At 31.8% G+C, this 21284-nt stretch overlaps 2 protein-coding genes across 2 annotated transcripts in view; both read left to right on the forward strand.

The window, feature by feature from the left end:
• LOC107456724 (membrane metallo-endopeptidase-like 1) overlaps nucleotides 1–4219 on the forward strand; it is a 70545-nt gene extending 66326 nt beyond the window's left edge. Inside the window, exons 21-22 of the mRNA XM_043047638.3 lie at nucleotides 1208–1306; nucleotides 3954–4219. Coding sequence (XP_042903572.2) covers nucleotides 1208–1306; nucleotides 3954–4115 — 261 coding nt within the window. The 3' untranslated portion in view covers nucleotides 4116–4219. The remainder of the gene's footprint in view (nucleotides 1–1207; nucleotides 1307–3953) is intronic.
• Nucleotides 4220–5134: 915 nt separating this feature from the next.
• Nucleotides 5135–21284, forward strand: part of LOC122270413 (endothelin-converting enzyme 1) — a 37032-nt gene continuing 20882 nt past the window's right edge. Inside the window, exons 1-8 of the mRNA XM_087167219.1 lie at nucleotides 5135–5273; nucleotides 8906–9021; nucleotides 10623–10670; nucleotides 13325–13387; nucleotides 14809–14970; nucleotides 16472–16555; nucleotides 18301–18509; nucleotides 20561–20755. Coding sequence (XP_087023345.1) covers nucleotides 5236–5273; nucleotides 8906–9021; nucleotides 10623–10670; nucleotides 13325–13387; nucleotides 14809–14970; nucleotides 16472–16555; nucleotides 18301–18509; nucleotides 20561–20755 — 915 coding nt within the window. The 5' untranslated portion in view covers nucleotides 5135–5235. The remainder of the gene's footprint in view (nucleotides 5274–8905; nucleotides 9022–10622; nucleotides 10671–13324; nucleotides 13388–14808; nucleotides 14971–16471; nucleotides 16556–18300; nucleotides 18510–20560; nucleotides 20756–21284) is intronic.

Consider the following 21284-nt stretch of genomic DNA (forward strand, 5'->3'; position numbering starts at 1 on the left):
ATATCTTTCTTTAGCAAAACATATATATTTTCAAATTTATAAATTGATTTAAATCAATATGCGTATGAAGTCTTGATAGAAATCTGACTTTCTGTGCCTTAAAGTAAATGAAATTCAAAAATACTATATCGCGATACATCGCTATATCGCGATGCAAAACTGACGATATATCACGATATATAATTTCTAATATCGCCCAGTCCTAGTTTTGAAAATATGACTAAAAACGTAAAAAGTGAAATTAACATTAACGGGTACGAACTTTGGATCGCTCTCCTGATCAAACTATGGGGACCATATTTCCCAGATTGCGGCTACCCCCTATATTTTGAAGCTTAGAAATCCAAATATGTAAAAAAAAATACATGTTTATTCAGAGAAAGTACGTTTTTGTGTCTGATTTCGTAACTTAATTAATAGTTAGCACTAATTAATTAGCATATTTGAGGTCACCCCCGGGAACCATTAAGATCGACGCTTAGATCGTGAAAATCCGATCATTAGAACAAAAGTTATTCAGGGTGATATCTTTTTTTTTTTGCGGACTGTACATGTAGATTTATTAAATACACCTTGTGCGCCATCTAGGAACCAAATCTAGAACACGACACTCGAAATTTTTGCTCTGTTACAATCGTACCCTGTTTCAATTGACCCCACTCTCCCCTACAGTTTGAAGTATCATGCTTGAAACTTTTAAAAGTGATGTCTTTATTTACCCATGCAAAATTCGAATTTGCCCAAAAGGAGGAAATAAAGTAAATAATTTTTTAGCTTTCAGACCAGCAATTTTGAAATCATGCTGTAGGAGTGCGATATTTAAATAAAAATGCTATTATAATTGTAACGGTATTAAAAATTGAAAAAGGGTTTTAAATTCCTAAGACCATTTTGTTCGATGTAAATTTTCCATGGGTAAAAAGAGCACCGTTTCTAAAAGCTTCAAACATGATGAAATTGTTCCAGCATTTTTGCTATGTAAAGTCTTTATCTTCTCAAAACATTCAAAACCATTCTTTAAACATTAAAAAATATTCTTTATCTTTTCAAAAACATTTTCTGCTAAAAGGAAGATCGTTAACATAGAGATAGTATAGAAGTGTTTCCATATTTTTGCCAACCCTTGTAAATATAAAGAGCAACTGTTATTTTTGTCGAAATTAAGTACTTAAGTTAGTTCTATTAAACAATCTAATTTCTCTTTCAGGCGTATTTGCGGTACCTGAATAAGAATGGAGCTGAAGATTTATTGCCAGGGTTGCTGAGAGTAACTAACGAACAGTTGTTTTTCATAACTTACGCTCAGGTAAGGACGTCAAAACAATGCTTAACATGGTTTGTCGAAGCTCTGCCTCCAAAGAAAATAAAAGAGCCAGAGTTCAAGTGCTTTACATTTCAAGCAAAACAAAGATTTTAAACTATTTATATATATCATCTTGCTATGAAGAATTATCTGGGGTTTAGAACTGACGAATAACATAAATATTATGGAATTTATTAAACTTTTTAAAAAATCGCCAATTTGGTGACATTAATAATTAAAGTGAGAGAGTCTTGCAGGTATTTAAGTGATCTAAAAAGTTTTTTCTAACAAAATTTTCGATATCTTGGAAAAAAATGTTTTGACTTGTTAAATTCTGAGAATTTGGTTCTAAGTTAAAGATAATACTCAGAAAATTTCCAAAGTTAGAGCAAAAATACTGAAAACCACTGAATGAAAACAGAAAATAATGCACCCATTTTCCTAATGAGAATCGTCTCTAAAATCAAGTATTTTTTATATTGTATATTTAATCAAAGTTCTGTCTTTATACATGTTTGTCTCAATTCATATTTTTTCTTCTGTTGCTCATGATTACTCGACTTCTAATAAATAGATTAAACTAAAACTTGAGTGTAAGAATGGAATGTGTCACTAAAATTAGTTCTAGAACTTGAATATTGGTAAATATTTTATATTTTTTTAGGGGTTTAAACAACTTTTTCTCATAGAAATCCAAATGGTTAAGTTTTTCTCAATTTAAAAAATACCTTTTTTTTAAAATTTTTTTTCTTTGAGCTGGTATGGTTTTTAAAACAGCATATTTGACAGTCTATTAAAAGTTGCTTTAAATCATTAATATGATTTTTTTAAAATTTATCGAGTGTGTAAAATGTCATAGTGTCTTTCCTTCTCTAACTTTTCAGCTCTAAAGAAAATTAATTTCTAAATGTTCTTTACTCTATTTCACAAAAGTATTTGCACTTAAATAATATCTGTGCTTATTTTAAACTCCTGTAAAAGTTCAGAATGTTAAGTTAAATTTCAGATCAGTAAAAAAGAAGCACAATGCACAAAAAAAGAAGAAAAAGGAGACGAAAAACCACCTTGAATAATTTTTGATTTAATGATCGAATCTTTACGCTTTAGAATTTAATCTTGGGAGTGACTTCAAATATGCTAATAATTTTGTGCAAACGATATTAAGTTACGAAATCAGACACAAAAACGAACTTTTTCTGAATAAACATATTCAGATTCATAAATATTTCGATGTATTCAGATTTCTGACCTCCGAAATATAGGGGGTAGCTGCAATGTGGGAAATATGGCTCCCATATTTTGATCAGGAGAGCGATTCAAATTTTGGACCCCTAAATGTTGAACTTATTTTTTTGCGTATTACACCATATTTCAGGAACTTTTTAAGCGAATTGAAACATTTTTGCTCACAATTATAAAATTCTTATATTCAAAAGAAAAAACTGTTAGTAAATATTTATAATTTTTTATTATATAATTTAATATTCCTTGATAAATTTTTGAATTGTAAGGTATACTATTTTTTACAACATACTAAAGAACATGATTTCACATGGCAAAATGCAAACTTCAAGTGAAATCGGTCGAATAATTCCTGAGAAATCGAATTTCAAAAACGTCGCATTTTAAAAATTTTACTTATCAGGAACTATTTAACCAATTTCACTCAAATTTTGTATTTTGTCATGCAAAATTATATTCTTTATAATGATGAAAAAAAATTACACCTTGAAATTTAAACTTATTTTTTCGTCTAATATTAAAAGTTATTTTTTGTATAGAATTATCTTTGGATAAATGAATTTTAGAATTGTGTGCGAAACTTTTGCAATTCACTTAACAATTTCTCGATACATGGCGAAATATGCAAAAAATAAAATTAATATTAAGGGGTCCAAACTTTAAATCACACTCTCGCGACTAAACTATGGGGACCATATTTCCCAGATTGTGGCTGCCCATTTTATTTTGGAAGTCAGAAATTAGAGTCCGTGGAAAAAAATATATGTTTATTCAAAGAAAAGTACGCTTTTGTGCTTGCTTTCGTAAGTTAAAATATCGTCTGTCCTAATTAATAAGCATATTTGAAATTACCCTCTTGAATCACTAAGAATGAGTCCTAAAGCGTGAAGATCCGATCAAAGTTATTAGGGGTGGTCCATTTTTAACTAAACGAACTTTTTTTTAACTAAACGAAAAATAATTCACATTTTGAAAAATATTAGAGGATGGACTCTTACCCTTTCTCCAAATAGCAGATTAAAATAAGCCTGATTTAATAGGTAAAAAAGAGGACCTTGAAAAGGAGACGTAATTGTTGCCAACGGAAAAAAAACCCAAAATCAATTGAGCCAGATATTCCTGCTGTTTTCAACGATTTCTAGGTATGCCTCTAATTCAGTAAAGTGTCACGTAGAACTATATTCAAGTAATTTCTTAAAATTTTAACCTTTTGCTTGCGGCTGGTACAACATGTGGACCACATGTGATGGTACAACATGGTATACTGTAAGCAAAGGGTTAATAGAATGAAATTTTCTTCCACCTTTAAATCGGCTAAAAGCTGTAAAAGTTCATACCATTTACTTCATTTCAAGCTCGTTATTAATGTTAGATTGGAAATAATGAACACGGGGATTTTACTTTTCAGCAATTTTGTGAAATCAGACGTGAAGACGTCGTTTCTTCTCACAGTTCCGGACGTCGCAGAGTGAATGACGTGCTGAAAAATTTCTCACCTTTCTCCGAGGCTTTTAGGTGTCCTATTGCCAAGTTTATGAACTCACCCAAGTGCGACGCTCTATGGACTTAATTTATTTTATACTCATCTTGCTATTTGCTGTACATATGTGTTCAAAGTATCTTTGAATAAGTTTGTTTTTACTTGTAAGTTTTAAAAATAAAAATTGTAATGTAGATCTGTTTCGTTTTACTTCATGTTATTTCGAGCAATCATTGTTGACTGCGCCTTACTGCTCATTGATTAGTTAGATTTCGAAAGAGTTTTTTTTTCCGGTTAAGTATTAATTTGCGACTTCAAATATATATGCTTTTTTGTTTTAATTTTTGATGAAAACTCTAAAAATATATATCAAGGAAGGTCTTTACCGAACACCAATTGAACAAAAATTGTAATGTATACCTGCTACGTTTTATTCTTGTAATTTTGAGCAATCATTGTTGACTGCGCCTTACTGCTCAGTGATTTGTTGGATTTCGAAAGAGTTTTTTTCCGGTTAAGTATTAATTGGCGACTTCAAATATATATGCTTTTCTGTTTTAATTTTTGAGGAAAATTCTAAAAATATATATCAAGGAAGGTCTTTACCGAACACCAATTGAACAAAAATTGTAATGTATACCTGCTACGTTTTATTCTTGTAATTTTGAGCAATCATTGTTGACTGTGCCTTACTGCTCATTGATTTGCTAGATTTCTTAAGAGTTTTTTTTCCGGTTAAGTATATTAATTTGCGACTTCAAATATATATGCTTTTTTGTTTTAATTTTTGATGAAAATTCTAAAAATATATATTAAGGAAGGTCTTTACCGAACACCCTACATCAAATGAAGATAGTTTAGTATACAATATTGCATAAAAGAAGTAGAATGGTTTCTTTTTCTTCCTTATGAAAACAAAATACTTATTAAATAATTCGGTTTTATTTTATCACAGTGTCGTTAACCTTATACTAATGCAAAGAGGTAAGTAAAAAAAGTGACGGATTAAGTTTAACGTATCATTTTTTTTAGCGTGATGAAATGTTATTTTTTTCAGTTCGAAACAAAAACAAATCCTCTTTAATTTCAGTCACTAAACTGAAAAGTAACAGCTGTTTTTTCTAATTTTGAATCAAGTGCGCGGAACTGTATCAATCTGCAGATCATAAAATGAAAAAAAAAATTAATGTGTACGGCATTCAATTGAAATATGGAAACTTTTGAAATAAAACGCCCTGAACTGCACAGGTAAATAAATAATTGGAATTTTTTTTTGTTCACGTATTTTAACCTTTTAACATTGATATTTCAACCCTTTACTAAACGGAGTTTCACATTTGATAGAATAAAATAACTAAAAAATTAAAACGTGGTATTTTTGTTTAGCACCGAATTTTGTTCAAGCCTTTCAGTGCAGTTTTGTTCAACCCTTAATGGTGCTGTTTTTTTTTAAATCAATCACTTAAAATGTTGAAAAATTTATATTTATGGAAGATAGCTCTTTTTTGGGCGTGCATATGATGGTGATAATTCTTATGACTGCGGTCTAAAATTTCGATTAAAATTTTTTATTTAGCAAAGGGTTAATAAGTCGATGCTTAATATGTAATAATACACTTTAATTTGAAAAAAAAATGCAAATGATTGAATGAAGGTTTGATTCTAGTGTTTTTCGGTATTAATTAAATAACAAGGTTCGTACGGTAAATACTTAAAAAAAATTAAAAAGAAGTGTTACAGTAATATAGATATTATAATTTATTTTTAATTTCACTTTAAAATTAATAATTAGACGCTTCTAATTTCGTAACTAGACATATTTACTAGAAGTATCAAATGTTTTGGTGAATGCGAAATTGTTAAAATGCATCTTATTTTCGTAATTTTGTTACCATTATTTAAATTTTATAAGGAAGTAGTTTTAAAGCAGTTAGTTAATTAAGGTGATTTATTGGATTAGGTAGGTAATTAAATCTATCGTATTGCCAAATACAATTAAGGAAATTATATTTCCACCCCAGCTTTCCAACGTACATAATTTTAAGTACGTTATATATATATATATATATATATATATATATATATATATATATATATATATATATATATATATATATATATATATATATATATATATATATATATATATATATATATATATATATGTATGTCACAGTCAAAGCCCGAAGTCCGGCCACTTCGAGAATTGGCCATAGCTCTCGGCCAAAGTGCGAAATAATTGAAACGATCAATTATTTCGCAATTTGGCCGGCCATTTCGCGAAGTGGCCACGATGTTCCGGCCAAAACGCGATGTGATCATTCAAGAATGCCCGGGCAAATGTAAACCGGGCAGTGGCACTTAACTAGACCTAGTATATATTTCGGACATTTACCAAAGGTCTAGTCATACTAGGCCTAGTTAAATCCCACTGCGCAGTATACATTTGCCCGGTATATCCCACACTGATGTTTTTTAAGGTCAAGTGTCACTTCTCGGTACACATTTACCCGGTATATCCTACACTGATGTTTCTTTTAGGTCAAGTGTCACTTCTCTATACATTTGCCCGGTATACCCTACACTGATACTTTTTTAAGGCTCAGTGCCACTGCCCGGTATATCCTACACTGATGTTTTTTTAAGGTTCAGTGCCACTGCCCAGTATGCATTTGCCCGGTATTTATCTTCTAATCTATCGTCAGTAAAAATATCGAATAAATGTAATCTATCGTCAGTAAGTATTAAAATATCAAATAAATGTAATTATATCCGGCCAATTCCTGAAATCAAGAAAAGATCGGACATTGGCCAGTCAATTTACAGTGTTTTTGGTCAATTCGCGAAATGGCCGATTCGGGCTTTGGCCGTACCATATACACTGGTGTGCAAAACTTAAGCAACAGGTGGTTTTTCGGCCACAGCTCCCCAACAAAGTATAATATAGCTATGAAATTGCAGTATAATATACACGTAATTCAGTCGAAAGATTATTTGTATGCAAGTTTTAGAAATAAAACGTTGTAGGTGATGTAAGTGTACGTAAACCTTGTGGGTTGGCGAGCGCAGGTCAAAGCTGTGATAAAAGGATGAAGAGCATCGTAGTTAAAGACATTCTCTGCAAGTGCAAGTGATTTGTTTTGTGAAACATGTCTTCAAGATATCATTTAGACGACTTTACTCGAGGAAGAATGATTGGGAAGCCTAAGTAAGGGCGTAGTGTGACCAGTGTCACCGAAGAGTTCGAGATCAACAAAAGTGTTGTTTCTCGTGCTTGGAATGCCTTTAAAACTACTGTTACAGCTGTTCGGAAGGTTGGTGGTGGCCGTCCAAGGAAAACAACACCAAGAGATGACCGTTACATTGTCCTCCAGGCGAAAAGAAACCGTTTTCAGTCAGCGAGCGCCATATCTCAGCAACAGCGCACAGCCACAGGACGACAAGTATCAAGATTTACAGTGGCCAGACGCCTCCACTAAGGTGGCTTATTTGCTAGACGTCCTGAACGCTGCATACCTTTAAAAGTTAGCCATCGGCGGCACCGTTCAGAGTGCTGCAGAGAACACGAAACCTGGACACCTCATCAATGGAGTCGCGTCCTCTTCGCAGATGAGAGTCGTTTTAGTGCTACAAGCGATTGTCAACGTCAGTTGATCTGGAGAGAGGTTGGAGCTCGATTTCATCCCAATAATATCACGGAAAGAGATCGTTACGGTGGTCCTGGAGTTGTCGTCTGGGGTGGCAGTATGTTGAACGGGTGGACTGAGCTTCAGATCTTCGACCGAGGTTCTGTAACTGGAGACCGCTACTGCAATGAGGTAATCCTACCCTATGTGCGTCTGTTCGGAGAGGCCATTGGACCAGACTTCATTTTTATGGATGACAATGCCCGGCCACACCGTACTGCTAATGTTCAAGAGCTACTGGAAAGGGAAGATATCACACGAATGGATTGCCCAGCTTACTCTCCAGATCTAAATCCCATAGAGCATGTGTGGGATGCATTTGGGAGACGTCTTGCGACACGACAGTATCCTCCTGGTAACACCAATCAGCTGAAAGATGCGTTAAGGGAGGAATGGAGGCGTTTACCTCAAGAACTCCTGGATAATCTGGTGCTTAGCATGGAGAGACGATGCCAAGCAACAATTACAGTAAGGGGAGGGCATATCCCTTACTAGGGAACATCTGCCAGTTGTACTTACGCTTCTTCAGGCAATCATGTGTAACGCCACTATATGTCAAATAAAGTTCTTTTTTGTTCCATACCCTACTTTAAGCTTTATATTCATTTCTGTGCCATTATTCTTTTACCATCGTTTAAGTACAAAATAATGTACATCATATTCAAATTTCATGTCAATCGGTTGATTTCTTGTAGAGTTATGACAAAAAACGCACTTGTTGCTTAAGTTTAGTATATATATTAATATAATATAAGATAATATATATATAAGTTGTACCAGTATATATATATATATATAGCACAATAAAAACAAAACCGAACTAAAAACGGAAACAAAAAGAAAACGAAAGTAAGTTAATTGTAGATAATATCAAGCGCTAAAGCTGCCTTAAATATGATCACAATAACATAGCACAAAAAAAACAAAGAGAAAACGAAGAAAAGACTCTTTTTCGCGGATATAATCGTGTGGGCTGATGAAGAGATTATATCTTTTCTTTGTTTTGTTTTCCGGATTTTTAATATTTTTTTCTTTTTTTTTTCTTTATTAGATTCTAATATATATATATATATATATATATATATATATATATATATATATATATATATATATATATATATATATATATATATATATATATATATATATATATATATATATCAGAATTGTGTTTTTTCCTATATTTATTTTTAGGTCATCGAGTACGGGAATTCCATCTGCAAATAAGAGTGCCCCGTACATAATTATGATTGCTGGAATTATTTTAGTAACTGGAGCAATACTAGTCGTTTCTCATTTTGTTCTTGGATGTGAGTAAAATATCCAATTTTAATATCGCATTTTAAATTAAAACACAAAATGAATGCGAATCTGGACGCAAAATTAAGCAAGGAATCTTTTAAGACGCTTGGTATAATTTTTCATCGTATTATATTAAAATGAATAAGTAATTAAGTTCTGAATCAAAGAGTGACATGGATGCATTTTATTTAGAATAAATGACTGTTTTAAGTAATTTATTAAAATTTTCAAAAAACAAAGAGCACAATTTTTTTGTGCTTAACAACATTAAGATAGTACTAAATAATGTTTTAGATTTAATTAATTTGGAAACCGTCACAGCTTGACTTTTTTTATTATTTTATATTATTAGTCATATAATTTTCCAGCCAGCTTATCTATAAATCAGTCCTCAACTCCCACGGGACCTCAAAAGGATTAAATTTAGATAACTTACATGATTTTGTAAACCTTTAGAAGAACTTATTCAGCTGTCGTATTTCATAGTAAGTAAAACAACAAATGCTATCCACTTTATTTCAAACTCCATTCCCGAAATAAGATCCGAACATTATACGCAATAAGAACATTCATCACGATCTGAACATAGATTTTTTAGATCATCATATTGCAAAGCTAAATAACAAATTTTTTTGAAAAAACCATAAATTGTGACACAGCAGGATTCAATGAAATTTTTAATTTTGAAAACTTAAGAGAGGACATAAATCTCAGGCCGATGGCAGCTTACTTTTGTAGTGACGTAATTTTATCCAAAGTACAAAATATTTAATTTCCTTTTAACTCCAATTTGCATTCCAATTACCAGAAAGAGCCACCTTAAAGACAACATCACAAGACGGGCGGGAAAAGGGCTGGTAACGGCCTCAGGCACCCAAATAAACTTTGATGATGATGATGATATGTTGGTGCTTATAACTTACACAGTCGGAACTCGTTACTTCTGTTGCATTCCACCACCTCGTCGAAACAGCACAAGGCTGAGGATGAATAGGAAAAGGGCCGCAAGCAGCCTCAGATGCCCAGATGATTAAATACAGTTCAGTTCAATATGTTTATATAATCAATAATTTAAAAATTCAACTTTTATTACAACGAGTTGTTTTGACCGCTTGAAAATAGGGGCCCATTTTCAAGACTTGTCAGACGAGCATACTTTTGGAGCCAGCAAAGTATTTTTTTAAATCGAGTAACATTCAACCTCTTCAAGTTTTTTGAGGCAATTTATTTAAATTAACACAATGGTTGAAAGGCAAGACAATTGCAGGGCATACCAAGCATCAAGACTGATAGCACAGAGCGAATGTAAAAACATTAAAATTTCTTTGGTAGAAAAATAGCTAAAATGAATTAAAAAATTGCATTGAAAGTGTATATAAAATATTTTAAAAAACCGTAAAATTACATACTAATTCGAGTTGTCTTTCTCAAACTTCGGTTGAACGAATTTGGTCTTAATGCCTATTAAATTAAAATAGTAAGTTCAGAATGTATTTCCCTAGTGCAAGAATGTGCTAAGGGTAAATTTAAGTTTAATGATCTTGGCTAATAAATTATTTCATAAAGTCTAGTTTTTCTTTTTATGCATCGGAAATATTTTAACTTTCAGATAAAGATTTGGATAAAAAAATCGGTTTTCTGAAACAAAATAGAGCAGGTAAGTACATTTAAAAAATGATCATTATTTTTAAAATATTGTGAATGATTGCAGTGTTGCAATAATGATGATTAATTTGTTTATAATTATTACTATTACTTATGACGATTTACATAGTTCTTATTGCATAATTATTTTTCATGACTATTATTATTATTTGTAATTGACAAAATAATTTAAAATGGAAATTCCGTCCCAATCAATGTTTAGATTTTATACTCGCAGAAAATTATGAATTGTCCATTTTCATAAATGTTTTACTTTGCCTATCATCAATATTACAGTATTATCATCAATATTATAGTCTTATCATCAATATTACAGTCTTATCATCAATATTACAGTCTTATCATCAATATTATAGTCTTATCATCAATATTATAGTCTTATTCCCCTATATTAAAAACTTTAATACAGGACTGCCAACTTTCCAACTTTCTGAGAAAATTAATCTCATTGTAGCAAATTATGATTAATGTATGATTCTTCATTTAGTAAATTTGATTGAGTTTTCTTACCATTGCATGGGAATGCAGAAGTTCATATGAAAAGCTCTGTTCTACTTTTGTGGTGGAGAATCTTTTGAAACATTGCCAAAACTCACCTAACTTTTTTAAAAATTTTAGTTCTTGATTGTCTACCACTCAAAAATATATTTTTTCAAAACGCGTAGTTGTTGTCGGTCCTATTTAATCCGTAGACGTGGGTGAAAGCGAGACGGAAAAGAAGAAATACTGGTAGTTTAACTTGCTTTAACTTGTTAGTTTTAACTTGTTTTCGGGAGGAGTGAATCTATTCTCTTCTTCAAACTATGCCACAATATTTACTTTTTCTCAGGAAAGAAGCAGTTTTATATGTATGCTATAATTGTAAAAATAATCTCGGTAGTAACAGACTTTTAATGTTTCCCGAAAAAATTGCCTTTCGTACCAATTTTTTCTCTTTTCCGTTTTGATATGCGTAGGCTTTCAGTCCTGACAGTCCGCATATATCACATGTGATGGTTATCTTAGCATCAGCCCTGCTAGGGGCTCTAACTAATTCATCTGAGTGGTAAAGCCCTGACAGTCGACTCAAAAAATGGGCTATGTGAGAAAAATCTACATGAAAAAGTGGTAGTACATATTTGCTTATGCCAAGTGGATATTTCATTCTATTACCTATCAATTTAGCTTTGAAAAAGCACTGCTTGCTGAAGACCCAATAATACGTTTTTATATTTCAAATAAAATGCTGCAGACCAAATTTCGCTTGTATTTTCAAAATAAATCTGACATCCCTGTACTACCACTTTTTTCTTCTTTGTAAAGGGGTACCGTCTATTTAAAAGGACGCAGGCAGAATTAGTAAGTTACCATAATGTTGCTTAACTTAAAATGTTTTTACTGATTGTTTTTAATTAATTTTCATGATGTAAGGGTTAGGGGCCGCTGCGCGACCCAGGCACCCAATTTTTGCTGAAGAAAGAAAGAGGCAGAATTAGTTAACGTGTTAGTGCCCAGAGTCATATTTATAAGGCAGTTTCCTTTTTCAAAAACATATATTGTGGTAGGACAATTGCTTTATTTTTGTCTTTTATCTAGGAGATTTAAAAGTTTGCCTTCCACTATAATTTATTAGTGATTTAAGTTTCTATCACTAGATGTATAACTATGAGGTGCAGGGACATTTCGAACTGAAATGGTAACAAATAGTTGATATTAGCCATTTAGTTGAGTAACATATTATACCACTTTTTTCATAAAACCACTTTTTGCACCACTTCAATATAAAAAGTCGGGATAAAACGGGTTAATGATCGAACGGAGTTTTTATTAAAATTATTCATTGGAATTGCATACATGAAGACTTGTGTACTCAATTAAGGCTTCTTAATTTTTGTCAAATAGAAGAAAAGATAGCACAATACAGAGAAGGACAGCACGAAGATACATCCAGATTAACAGCGGGATTCGAACCCGCTACTTCCACGCTTTGCACAGCGTTGGACGGACGATACCGCTCGGACAGGGAGGCCCATAGAATTTTATAGGGAATCTTATTAATTATTTATATCATTTGAATTATTTATAAGTACAACGATCTTACTTGTTGATCAAAATCAATTTAAATAAACTTTGTTAAATAAGGATAAAGATATTAACGTATCCAAAATCTCCCCCCCCCCCAAATCAGACGAATTGGCAACTATGAAAACCTTTGCAATTACAGTTATTAAGAACTAAAAACTCACTTTTTCAAAAAAAATAATAAGAGTAAGAATTTCTGTTTTAATTTAAACCTAAGAATAACTATCATTTTCTCTAAAGGCCAGTTTGTCTAAATGCTTCACCCAAAAGCTTCCTTGTCTTCTAGGTTAGGTTCAAAATTACAAGGCTACGGAGTTAAACATTGATAACTCAGAATTGGGTCGGCTGTTGAACGACTAATAAAATAAAATTATTCCTTGACTGATTAAATTATTAAATAGCAATAGTATTAAAGAAATAAAAGTTACTCAGGTTTAAAAAATATTGTTTTTTAAAACCATTGTATAATTTTTTTTCTTCCAAAATTATACAAAATATTATTTTTCTCTTCTGGTTATCTTTATTTTAATTATTTTTGATTACATAGCACAAAATGTAATACGATTGAACTTATTTTTTTTTTAGAATATCTTGTTGACCAAACTTGCGATGAAGAATTTTGCCTCACTAAGGATTGCGTTTCAATGGGTAATCTTTGTTATCATTTAAGTTTCCTAAATATTTTTTTCAGCTCAAATTAGGGTAATATTTTTAGACTATTTTATGAATTAAGAAGATAATTTTTTTATTAGTTTTTAATCTTTTATTAATAATTAGTGTTGATTTGTCAATAAACTATTTGTTTTCAATTCCGACTTCACACAAAGTCAAGTTGGTGTTTGATTGAGAAATAATAGAAAATAAATCATGATAAGGAAATCGTTGTAGTTCATTTACGTCGCACTAGAGCTGCACAATGGGCTATTGGCGACGGTCTGGGAAACATCCCTGAGGATGATCCGACGACATGCCATCACAATTTTGATCCTCTGCGGAGGGGATGGCACCCCCGCTTCGGTAGCCCAGCGACCTGCACGAGAAGTCGAGCACTTTACGGTAGCACAGTTTAACCAGGACCCATACCGCACACCCTCGGTCCCTGCGCAGACTGATCCAAGTGGGTCACCCACCCGCACACTGACAGCAGCCAGTGATGCTTGACTTCGGTGATCTGCTGGGAACCGTGTCTTAACGATCAGTCCACTGCGGGACGATAAGGAAATGAAGGAGTGGAAAATACAATAAAAGAATGAAAATGATTTATGCAAAGTAAGAAAAAGGCAAAATAAGAAAATAATAATAAGTCAGAATGGAAAGTGCTAAAAGCAGCTGTAATGAAATTTATCTTATTTAAACAATTTAGAAGCACAAATCAAGCAACGAAAAAAAGAAAAATTTCTAAAGATATGTATGTTAGCAAAAACAGCACTTCATCAGGAGACACACCGCCTGCTTACACACAGGAGTCTTTATAATAACAAATAAAGACACAATAATCATAATAAAGACACATTTACCCATTATGGGACCTCGGGGCATAGTCAGTTTTTGGTTTTAACACTGACAACAGAAAGGCTCCTGTGTGTTAGCAGACAGTGTGTCTGATGAAGTACTGTTTTTGCTAACATACATATCTTTAGAAATTTTCCTTTTTTTTGCTTGGTTTGTGCTTCTAACTTTCTAAATTGAGTTTAAAATATTACAGATGTTAAAGATTAAAATTTAAAAAAAAATGGTAGACAAAATTTTATAAAAGCTGGAGCAAACACTTCTCTATAGCCACAAATTCAATTAAAAAAAATTACGATGAGCGATTGCAGTACTGCTTACATATTTACAGAATCATTTATGTTTGAGATAATCACAAATGGTTAATTTCTTTAAAAAACAGAGAGGAATCAAAGAAGTTTTGCTACTACTTTTTTAAACTTTTATTTGAATCGCAGAAATTTTTAAAAAGCGTATTTTTATGTGACCCGCTTGCAATTTGTTAATAAGCAATATTTACTAAATAATGAAATCAGTACAAATAATGATTCTCAATATATTTTTAATTTGTTTGTTTGAAGCCTCACGGATAATGAATTTGATGAATCCAAGAGTGGAACCCTGTGAAGATTTTTATGAATATGCTTGCGGAGGATATGCAAAAACTACTTTTGTACCTTTTGGACAAACTGATTACACACCAGCTGAAGAGACCAAACTTGTTATATTTCAGAAGATAAGAAGTAAGAGTTCTATTAAATTTTAATTATGAGCCACAGGAGACTATACGTGTAAAAAGTGGTAGAAACTCAAATCATTTTTCGTTACTTATTATCGCTTTAATTATTTAATTGCTACTACCACTATGCAAACAGATCTTCAATTGCCAATACAGTCATAACTATCATAATGAGAATATAATTTAAATAGTACTAAAGTCAAAACGAATGTAAATTTTGTAACATACTTAAATACAAATATAATTAGTGTTTACGGTATAGTGTTGCTGCTATGCTTAAAATTTATTACTTATGTTCGCCGTAGCAGAATTTACAGAGACAATGTACAACACTATCTTCATAAATTCAAATTCCTTTGCCACCCCAACTCAGAGGTATTAATAGTGTACAGCAAAATAATAATCTGCACAGCAAAATGAACATATATAAGGTACATAAAAATTTTACACAAAAGGATTAAAAAAATTTTCTTTTAGAAATTTTTTATATAATTTTAAATAAATAGACAATTGAAGGTCAAAAAATTGAAATAAGTCCGTATACCAGCCTATAAATAAGTAACTAAAGCTTTCACAAATTAAGAACCTAATTTTAAAAATTTTGTATAATTTAAATTCCTTATTTTTCAAAACTGCAGTTAATTGAAGTCAATTATTTGGAAATTTTGAAAGTAATCATTTTTCGTTTGCTTATATGCAAAACGCTAAACAAATTTTGTTAAGAATTTGAAACAAATAATAACTGGGTATTTGTAACTCGAGAAGAAGTGAAATAATTATACCTAGCAGTGCGATTTAAATCAGATTTGATTGGATACCTGTAAGTGACATCACGTGTGTGTGTTTTTGAAATGACAAATGCCAAAATTTTACCTACGATGACATCAATTGCAGGTATCCAATTGAGTACGCTTAGGAATTGACAATGATTATACTATTTTTCTACACAAAAATTTTTATGCTTGTTTTTTAAATCTGAAATTAAGAAAAAAATTAAAATTCAGGTGTTCTGACGAATTAATTTTTTTAAATTTTGAGATAAAAAATTAATCTGCAAGTTGCTCTGATGCCATGCTGGAGGATTTCTGATTCTGGACTTATGTTTAAAACCACTACTAGGATAATAATTAAGGAATAGTTTTTTTTTTAAAAAAAGTTCTTTTTGTTTAAATACTTTAAGACATGCTTTACATAAAGTTTATAAATTTGAAAATGTTTGCATTTCACCTTATTTTCCCATTTAGAACATGATTATTAATTGACATTTTATCATCTCTCTTGCATAGCTTGATCAGTTAATTAAGCAGTCAGTTTAAAAATTTCAAGTTATAAAAAATATATTGTTGATTTTAGGTGCAATGGAAAGCTTTTCAAATGATAAATATTAATTGATCAACTGATAATTATTAATTGACATTTTATCATCTCTCTTGCATAGCTTGATCAGATTATGTAGTAGTCAGTTTAAAACTTTTAAGTTATGAAAAATATTTTGTTGATTTTAGGAGTCATGGAAAGCTCTTCAAATGATGGAAACAGCTCCACACTTCAGAAAATGAGACAAATCTATAGCTCTTGCAGTGATACGGGTATTCTTATGCTTGTACTAACCTTTTAACATTTAAAGGACATTTAATGTCATTATAAAATTAAAGCAAAACAACGTCAAGAAATCAAAATACATAAATGGACATACAATAGTTTCGGTTTTTAAATAAGAACTTTCTTTCAAAACCGAAACTACTAAGCATTATTATCCAAAGGCGACATTATTTTCACAACTAGAAAATAATACTTCTAGTTATAAAAATAGAATAATATATTAAAATATAATAAAAAATATATTTCACTGATAATTTTTAAAATAAATTTCCACTAACAAATATATTCCACACCAAATGCAAGTGTTAGAGGGTATATAGTATGTCCATAAATTTATTTGTTTATGTATTTCTATAAACTTATTTGTGTACTTTATTCATCTTACTTGCTTTTATTTTATTCTACGTAGCACAAAGGGTACCCTATTGTCTTTTTCGGATTTCATGTCATTCGCATACCTAATTATGAAACTATAATTAAGAGGCTTTGTGTAATTCAAGATAAGTTTACAAAAATGAATTCAATTATGATTGGATCCAATTTGGGATCCATGGTAATGCATGGTGGGCCTAAGACGCAAGTATTTATTTAATATTGAAATCCAGGGTTCAGTTCAAGATCCATGGGGGGGGGTAAAGACATAACTATTTAATTGATTGTGAAATCCGTAGTTCAATTCAAGATTTATGGAAACGCATGGTGGGGGTAAGACATAACTATTTAATTAATTGTGAAATCCGTAGTTCAATTCAAGATTTATGGAAACGCATGGTGGGGGTAAGACATAACTATTTAATTGATTGTGAAATCCGTAGTTCAATTCAAGATTTATGGAAACGCATGGTGGGAGTAAGACATTACTATTTAATTGATTGTGAAATCCATAGTTCAATTCAAAATTTACGGAAACGCATGGTGTGTATAAAACACAAATATCTATTAAGTAGTGAACTCCAGGATTCAATTCAGGATTGAAGGCAGCTAGTGAGAAATCTGAGATAATTCTTTACGAATAGATGAAAATATATTGTTACTCGAATTTAAATGAAAAATTAAATGCTTTTGATGATTTAATTTCTTTTTTTAATGTACAATAATTGAAATACTTCTTTGATAGTATACCCTCCGATCAGAAAAAAGGCTGCCAATGGGCTGTGTGTAACATTTTCTTTTAAGAATCCTTTGCTGAATACATAAGAAAGCTGAAAAAAGTTGAATTTTGTAAAAAATTTTAAATAATTTATATGTAGTGGTGTGGAAATTTTTTTAAAATCAAACTTGCGAAACAATCTTACATTAAAACATAAACATAAGTGTAGGAAATTAGCAGCCCTGATATTAGTAGCATATACATTTGGTCATGAGATCACAGCTACTTGTACCACGTAAATGTGAAATAGGAAGTAAAACCGTTTTATTTATTTCTTGTTTACACAGAAAATGGATGGCTGCTATTTCCAAGACTTAATATCAGTCATTTTCTACGCAAGGCAAAAGTCCCGTACATACTTTAGAACTTTTAATAAGCCTTGGTTACTTATTTTCTCTTGGACATGAAATGATTTTTACTTCCAGTTTTTTCTTCTTTTTCTCCAGAGCACAAACAGAACTGTAAGAAATTTCTCATAAAAATGAGACACATTGAAATCACATGAAAAACATTATGGTGTATATAATCTAAAAACGTAATTCTTATTATAAATTTCTTTAACTCATTGCATTTGCATTTCAGAGAGGAGGGATGCGTTACAAAGAGATTCCTTCAATGCGTGGCTACTGGAAATGGATATATCTTTGTCTGGTAATCCTAATGAAGTGACACTGAGTTTGGAAACTCCTGGATCGTGGAGAACAATCGTTTCTAAACTGGAAGAGTATCAGATCCACACTCTCTTCAAAGCAACTTTCAAAGGATCTACATCAACACCTATCCAGAAAATCGTAATTATTTGACAATAAAATACGGTTTGTGCTTAGTATTTGGTTCATGAGAAATGGATCAATGATTAGTTGGTTTAACTTTTAACGAAAAAAATAGTAAAAGAAAAAAGCTACATATTGAATTGGGATAATATTCGCTCTTTTCAACACTCATATTTGCAAATTAAGAATTATTAAGAATGCAAATCCCTGCTAATATTCCTTTATGTGGCTTGAATTTGACAAATTTTTTTTATAATATGTAATATAAAAGGGTCGATGATTCGTCTTGCAATCTGCGAAATATGTCAAGAGTGTAGAAAAGTTAAGAAATGTCAAAAAATGGTTTGAAAAACTAAGCAGCTTGGGAATCGCACAACGATATTTACATTTATTATGGGCCGGGATAGTCTGGTTGGTGGGACTTTGGGCCCATGTCCAAGAGGTTGTGAGTTCGGTCCCTGCGGGTCGAAGACTCTCCGTGTAGTAAATGGGGACAGGTGCACACTGAATCTGACGGATCACAAATAACCTCTTGGCTCCTATAACAAATCAATAACCTCTCGGGGTATTGAATTGGAGATTGATCGTTCTCCGGTTCAGGTCAATATTATGATCGGTGGATGAATGAATGGATGTATGAATGGGTCCGTCCTATGAACGGGCCGTGATGTATATGTGGCTGAAGTCGTATTCTTGGCCATAGATGGTGCCACTGAAAACAAGAAATGCACTTTCTGCCTTAAACTTGCTTAGTTTCACCAGGCAAGTTTGCTGGCATTGACAAATGACATTAGGAATAACAACCTCCATTACATTACAAGGCATTGATTTTTTTTATAATATTTTATTTTGCATTCTAACAATTCAAACAGCTCATCTGAATTGCCTAAAATAATCACAGACAATTTTTAAAGCAGGTGATAAAACATTTTAGTTGATACGTTCCGTCGGAATGGCATAACATACAAAAGTTTCCTAAGACTATTTGGTATATGAAGTTCATTTGACACAACTTGTCCCTGAAACTTTTTATCATGCAGTTCAAAGAACCGAGAAAATAATAAACTAGCTGGGTGGGCTTAGCCTTTTCATATCTTTGCCTTTTATTTACATAGGAGGAACTGTTTGAGCATAGGAGGAACTGTTTGAAAAGTGATGAAACGCAATTGAAAAAAATTATAATATTTGGCTACTCAATAAAATATCAATATTTGTATAATATTTTGCAATAGATCTTCTTTTACATATATAACTGGATCTATTACAAATTAGCCCAATAAAAGAAACAAGGGAACTTCTGGATCAAGCATTGAGTCAAACTTGCCTTCATGGAAGACTTTTTGATGGAACTAACTCGCATTTGCGTTTCATAGAAAGGAAAAGCACAAAAAACTTCACGCGGCTAGTCTGACAGCAAGAGAATTCTAGTCCATGATCCGCCTACCCCTGAGTATATTTTGCATCAGCTTTGTGATCATTGCAAGCCGGGAACAGAATTCCTATCAACCAACCACAACTGGGATTTGAACCTGAGTCACCTTATTGGGAGGCAAATACTTTATTCCCTTGGCCACCATAGTTCTATAATGGACCTTTGAGAGCATCGTGTAACTTTGTTGAAAAAGTATGACCTTTTACTCCACTGGTAGTGAGTTCGATCCTGGCAGCAAACCGGTGTGTTAGCAACTGGTATGTATACGCAGAAAGGAACGCGTTAAATCTGTTATGGCTGAAAATCCTCTAGTTAATTGTAGTGTGGAAGTTTCTGGAGAGGAGTACTAGAACTGGCACTGTCCACGTCGTCTGACGAGATTCAAAATTACGCTGCATTAATGGCATGGCTAATAAGAAATAGAGCCCTTAAAAATAAGCCCATGTGTTTAGCAATGGTTGTTTGGTGAGTAATGTAATGAGTATAAAATATCTGCTACAAAAAATTTCTTTCCCGTTCTAAAACAGAAAGCAAACAGCTAAGTATTTATATTATATGTCATGTTATTTGTATATTCAATACACTATATTTCATTCAATGTAATATGCTTGAAAATAACATATGTATTGATTTTCAGATAGTTGACTGTTCATTAGATCTATTTCCATCAGATGTTTATTTAGAGCCCAGTAGGGAGAATCTTTATAAGTTGACTTTGTACAAAGAAACAATAGATGGTGTTCTCACTCTTCTGTTGATGGAAGATTCAGAAAAACAAGTGTTTATTGAAGAAGTTCTGCAAATGGAGACAAACATTGTCAGAGCTATTCAGGTTTAAAAAATATCCTAATATTTTTTTCTGTTGACAGAAAACGATTTATTATTGTACTTAAAGGTACTTGTATAAAATCCAGTCGATAATTTTTCTTGAACCAAAAAAAACGGCGCTGAACAACACTAATTTTCGACTGAAATGGAAAACTCAATACCAAATGCGAGGTTGTTAGTTTGATAAAACATCAAAGTAAGAAATATGCAACAACCCAAATAACAACCGTATAACCGTGTGCTACCAAAGTTCTAACAAACATTAAGTTATAAGACATGAATTTCAACATTATTTTTAAAAATAACGTTTGGTTTTAATCCTGATGAAGTACGTATTGGGAACAATGCGAAATGATTTAGTGCCATTTTGGCAAGATTTAGGTCAACTATTCTTGTGGAAAGGATTTTACTCAAGTGCTTCTATTTTTTATTAGTCATTGATAATATGTTGGATGCTTAAAAAATAAGCGTGGTAAACTTAAATCAGGTAGAGAGAGGAAGGTGACAACAACTTGAATAAAGCATAATTATGA

This window comes from Parasteatoda tepidariorum, chromosome 1 (genome assembly GCF_982258835.1).
Source record: "Parasteatoda tepidariorum strain Cologne lab strain chromosome 1, Ptep-v5.0, whole genome shotgun sequence".
Lineage (NCBI taxonomy): Eukaryota > Metazoa > Arthropoda > Arachnida > Araneae > Theridiidae > Parasteatoda > Parasteatoda tepidariorum.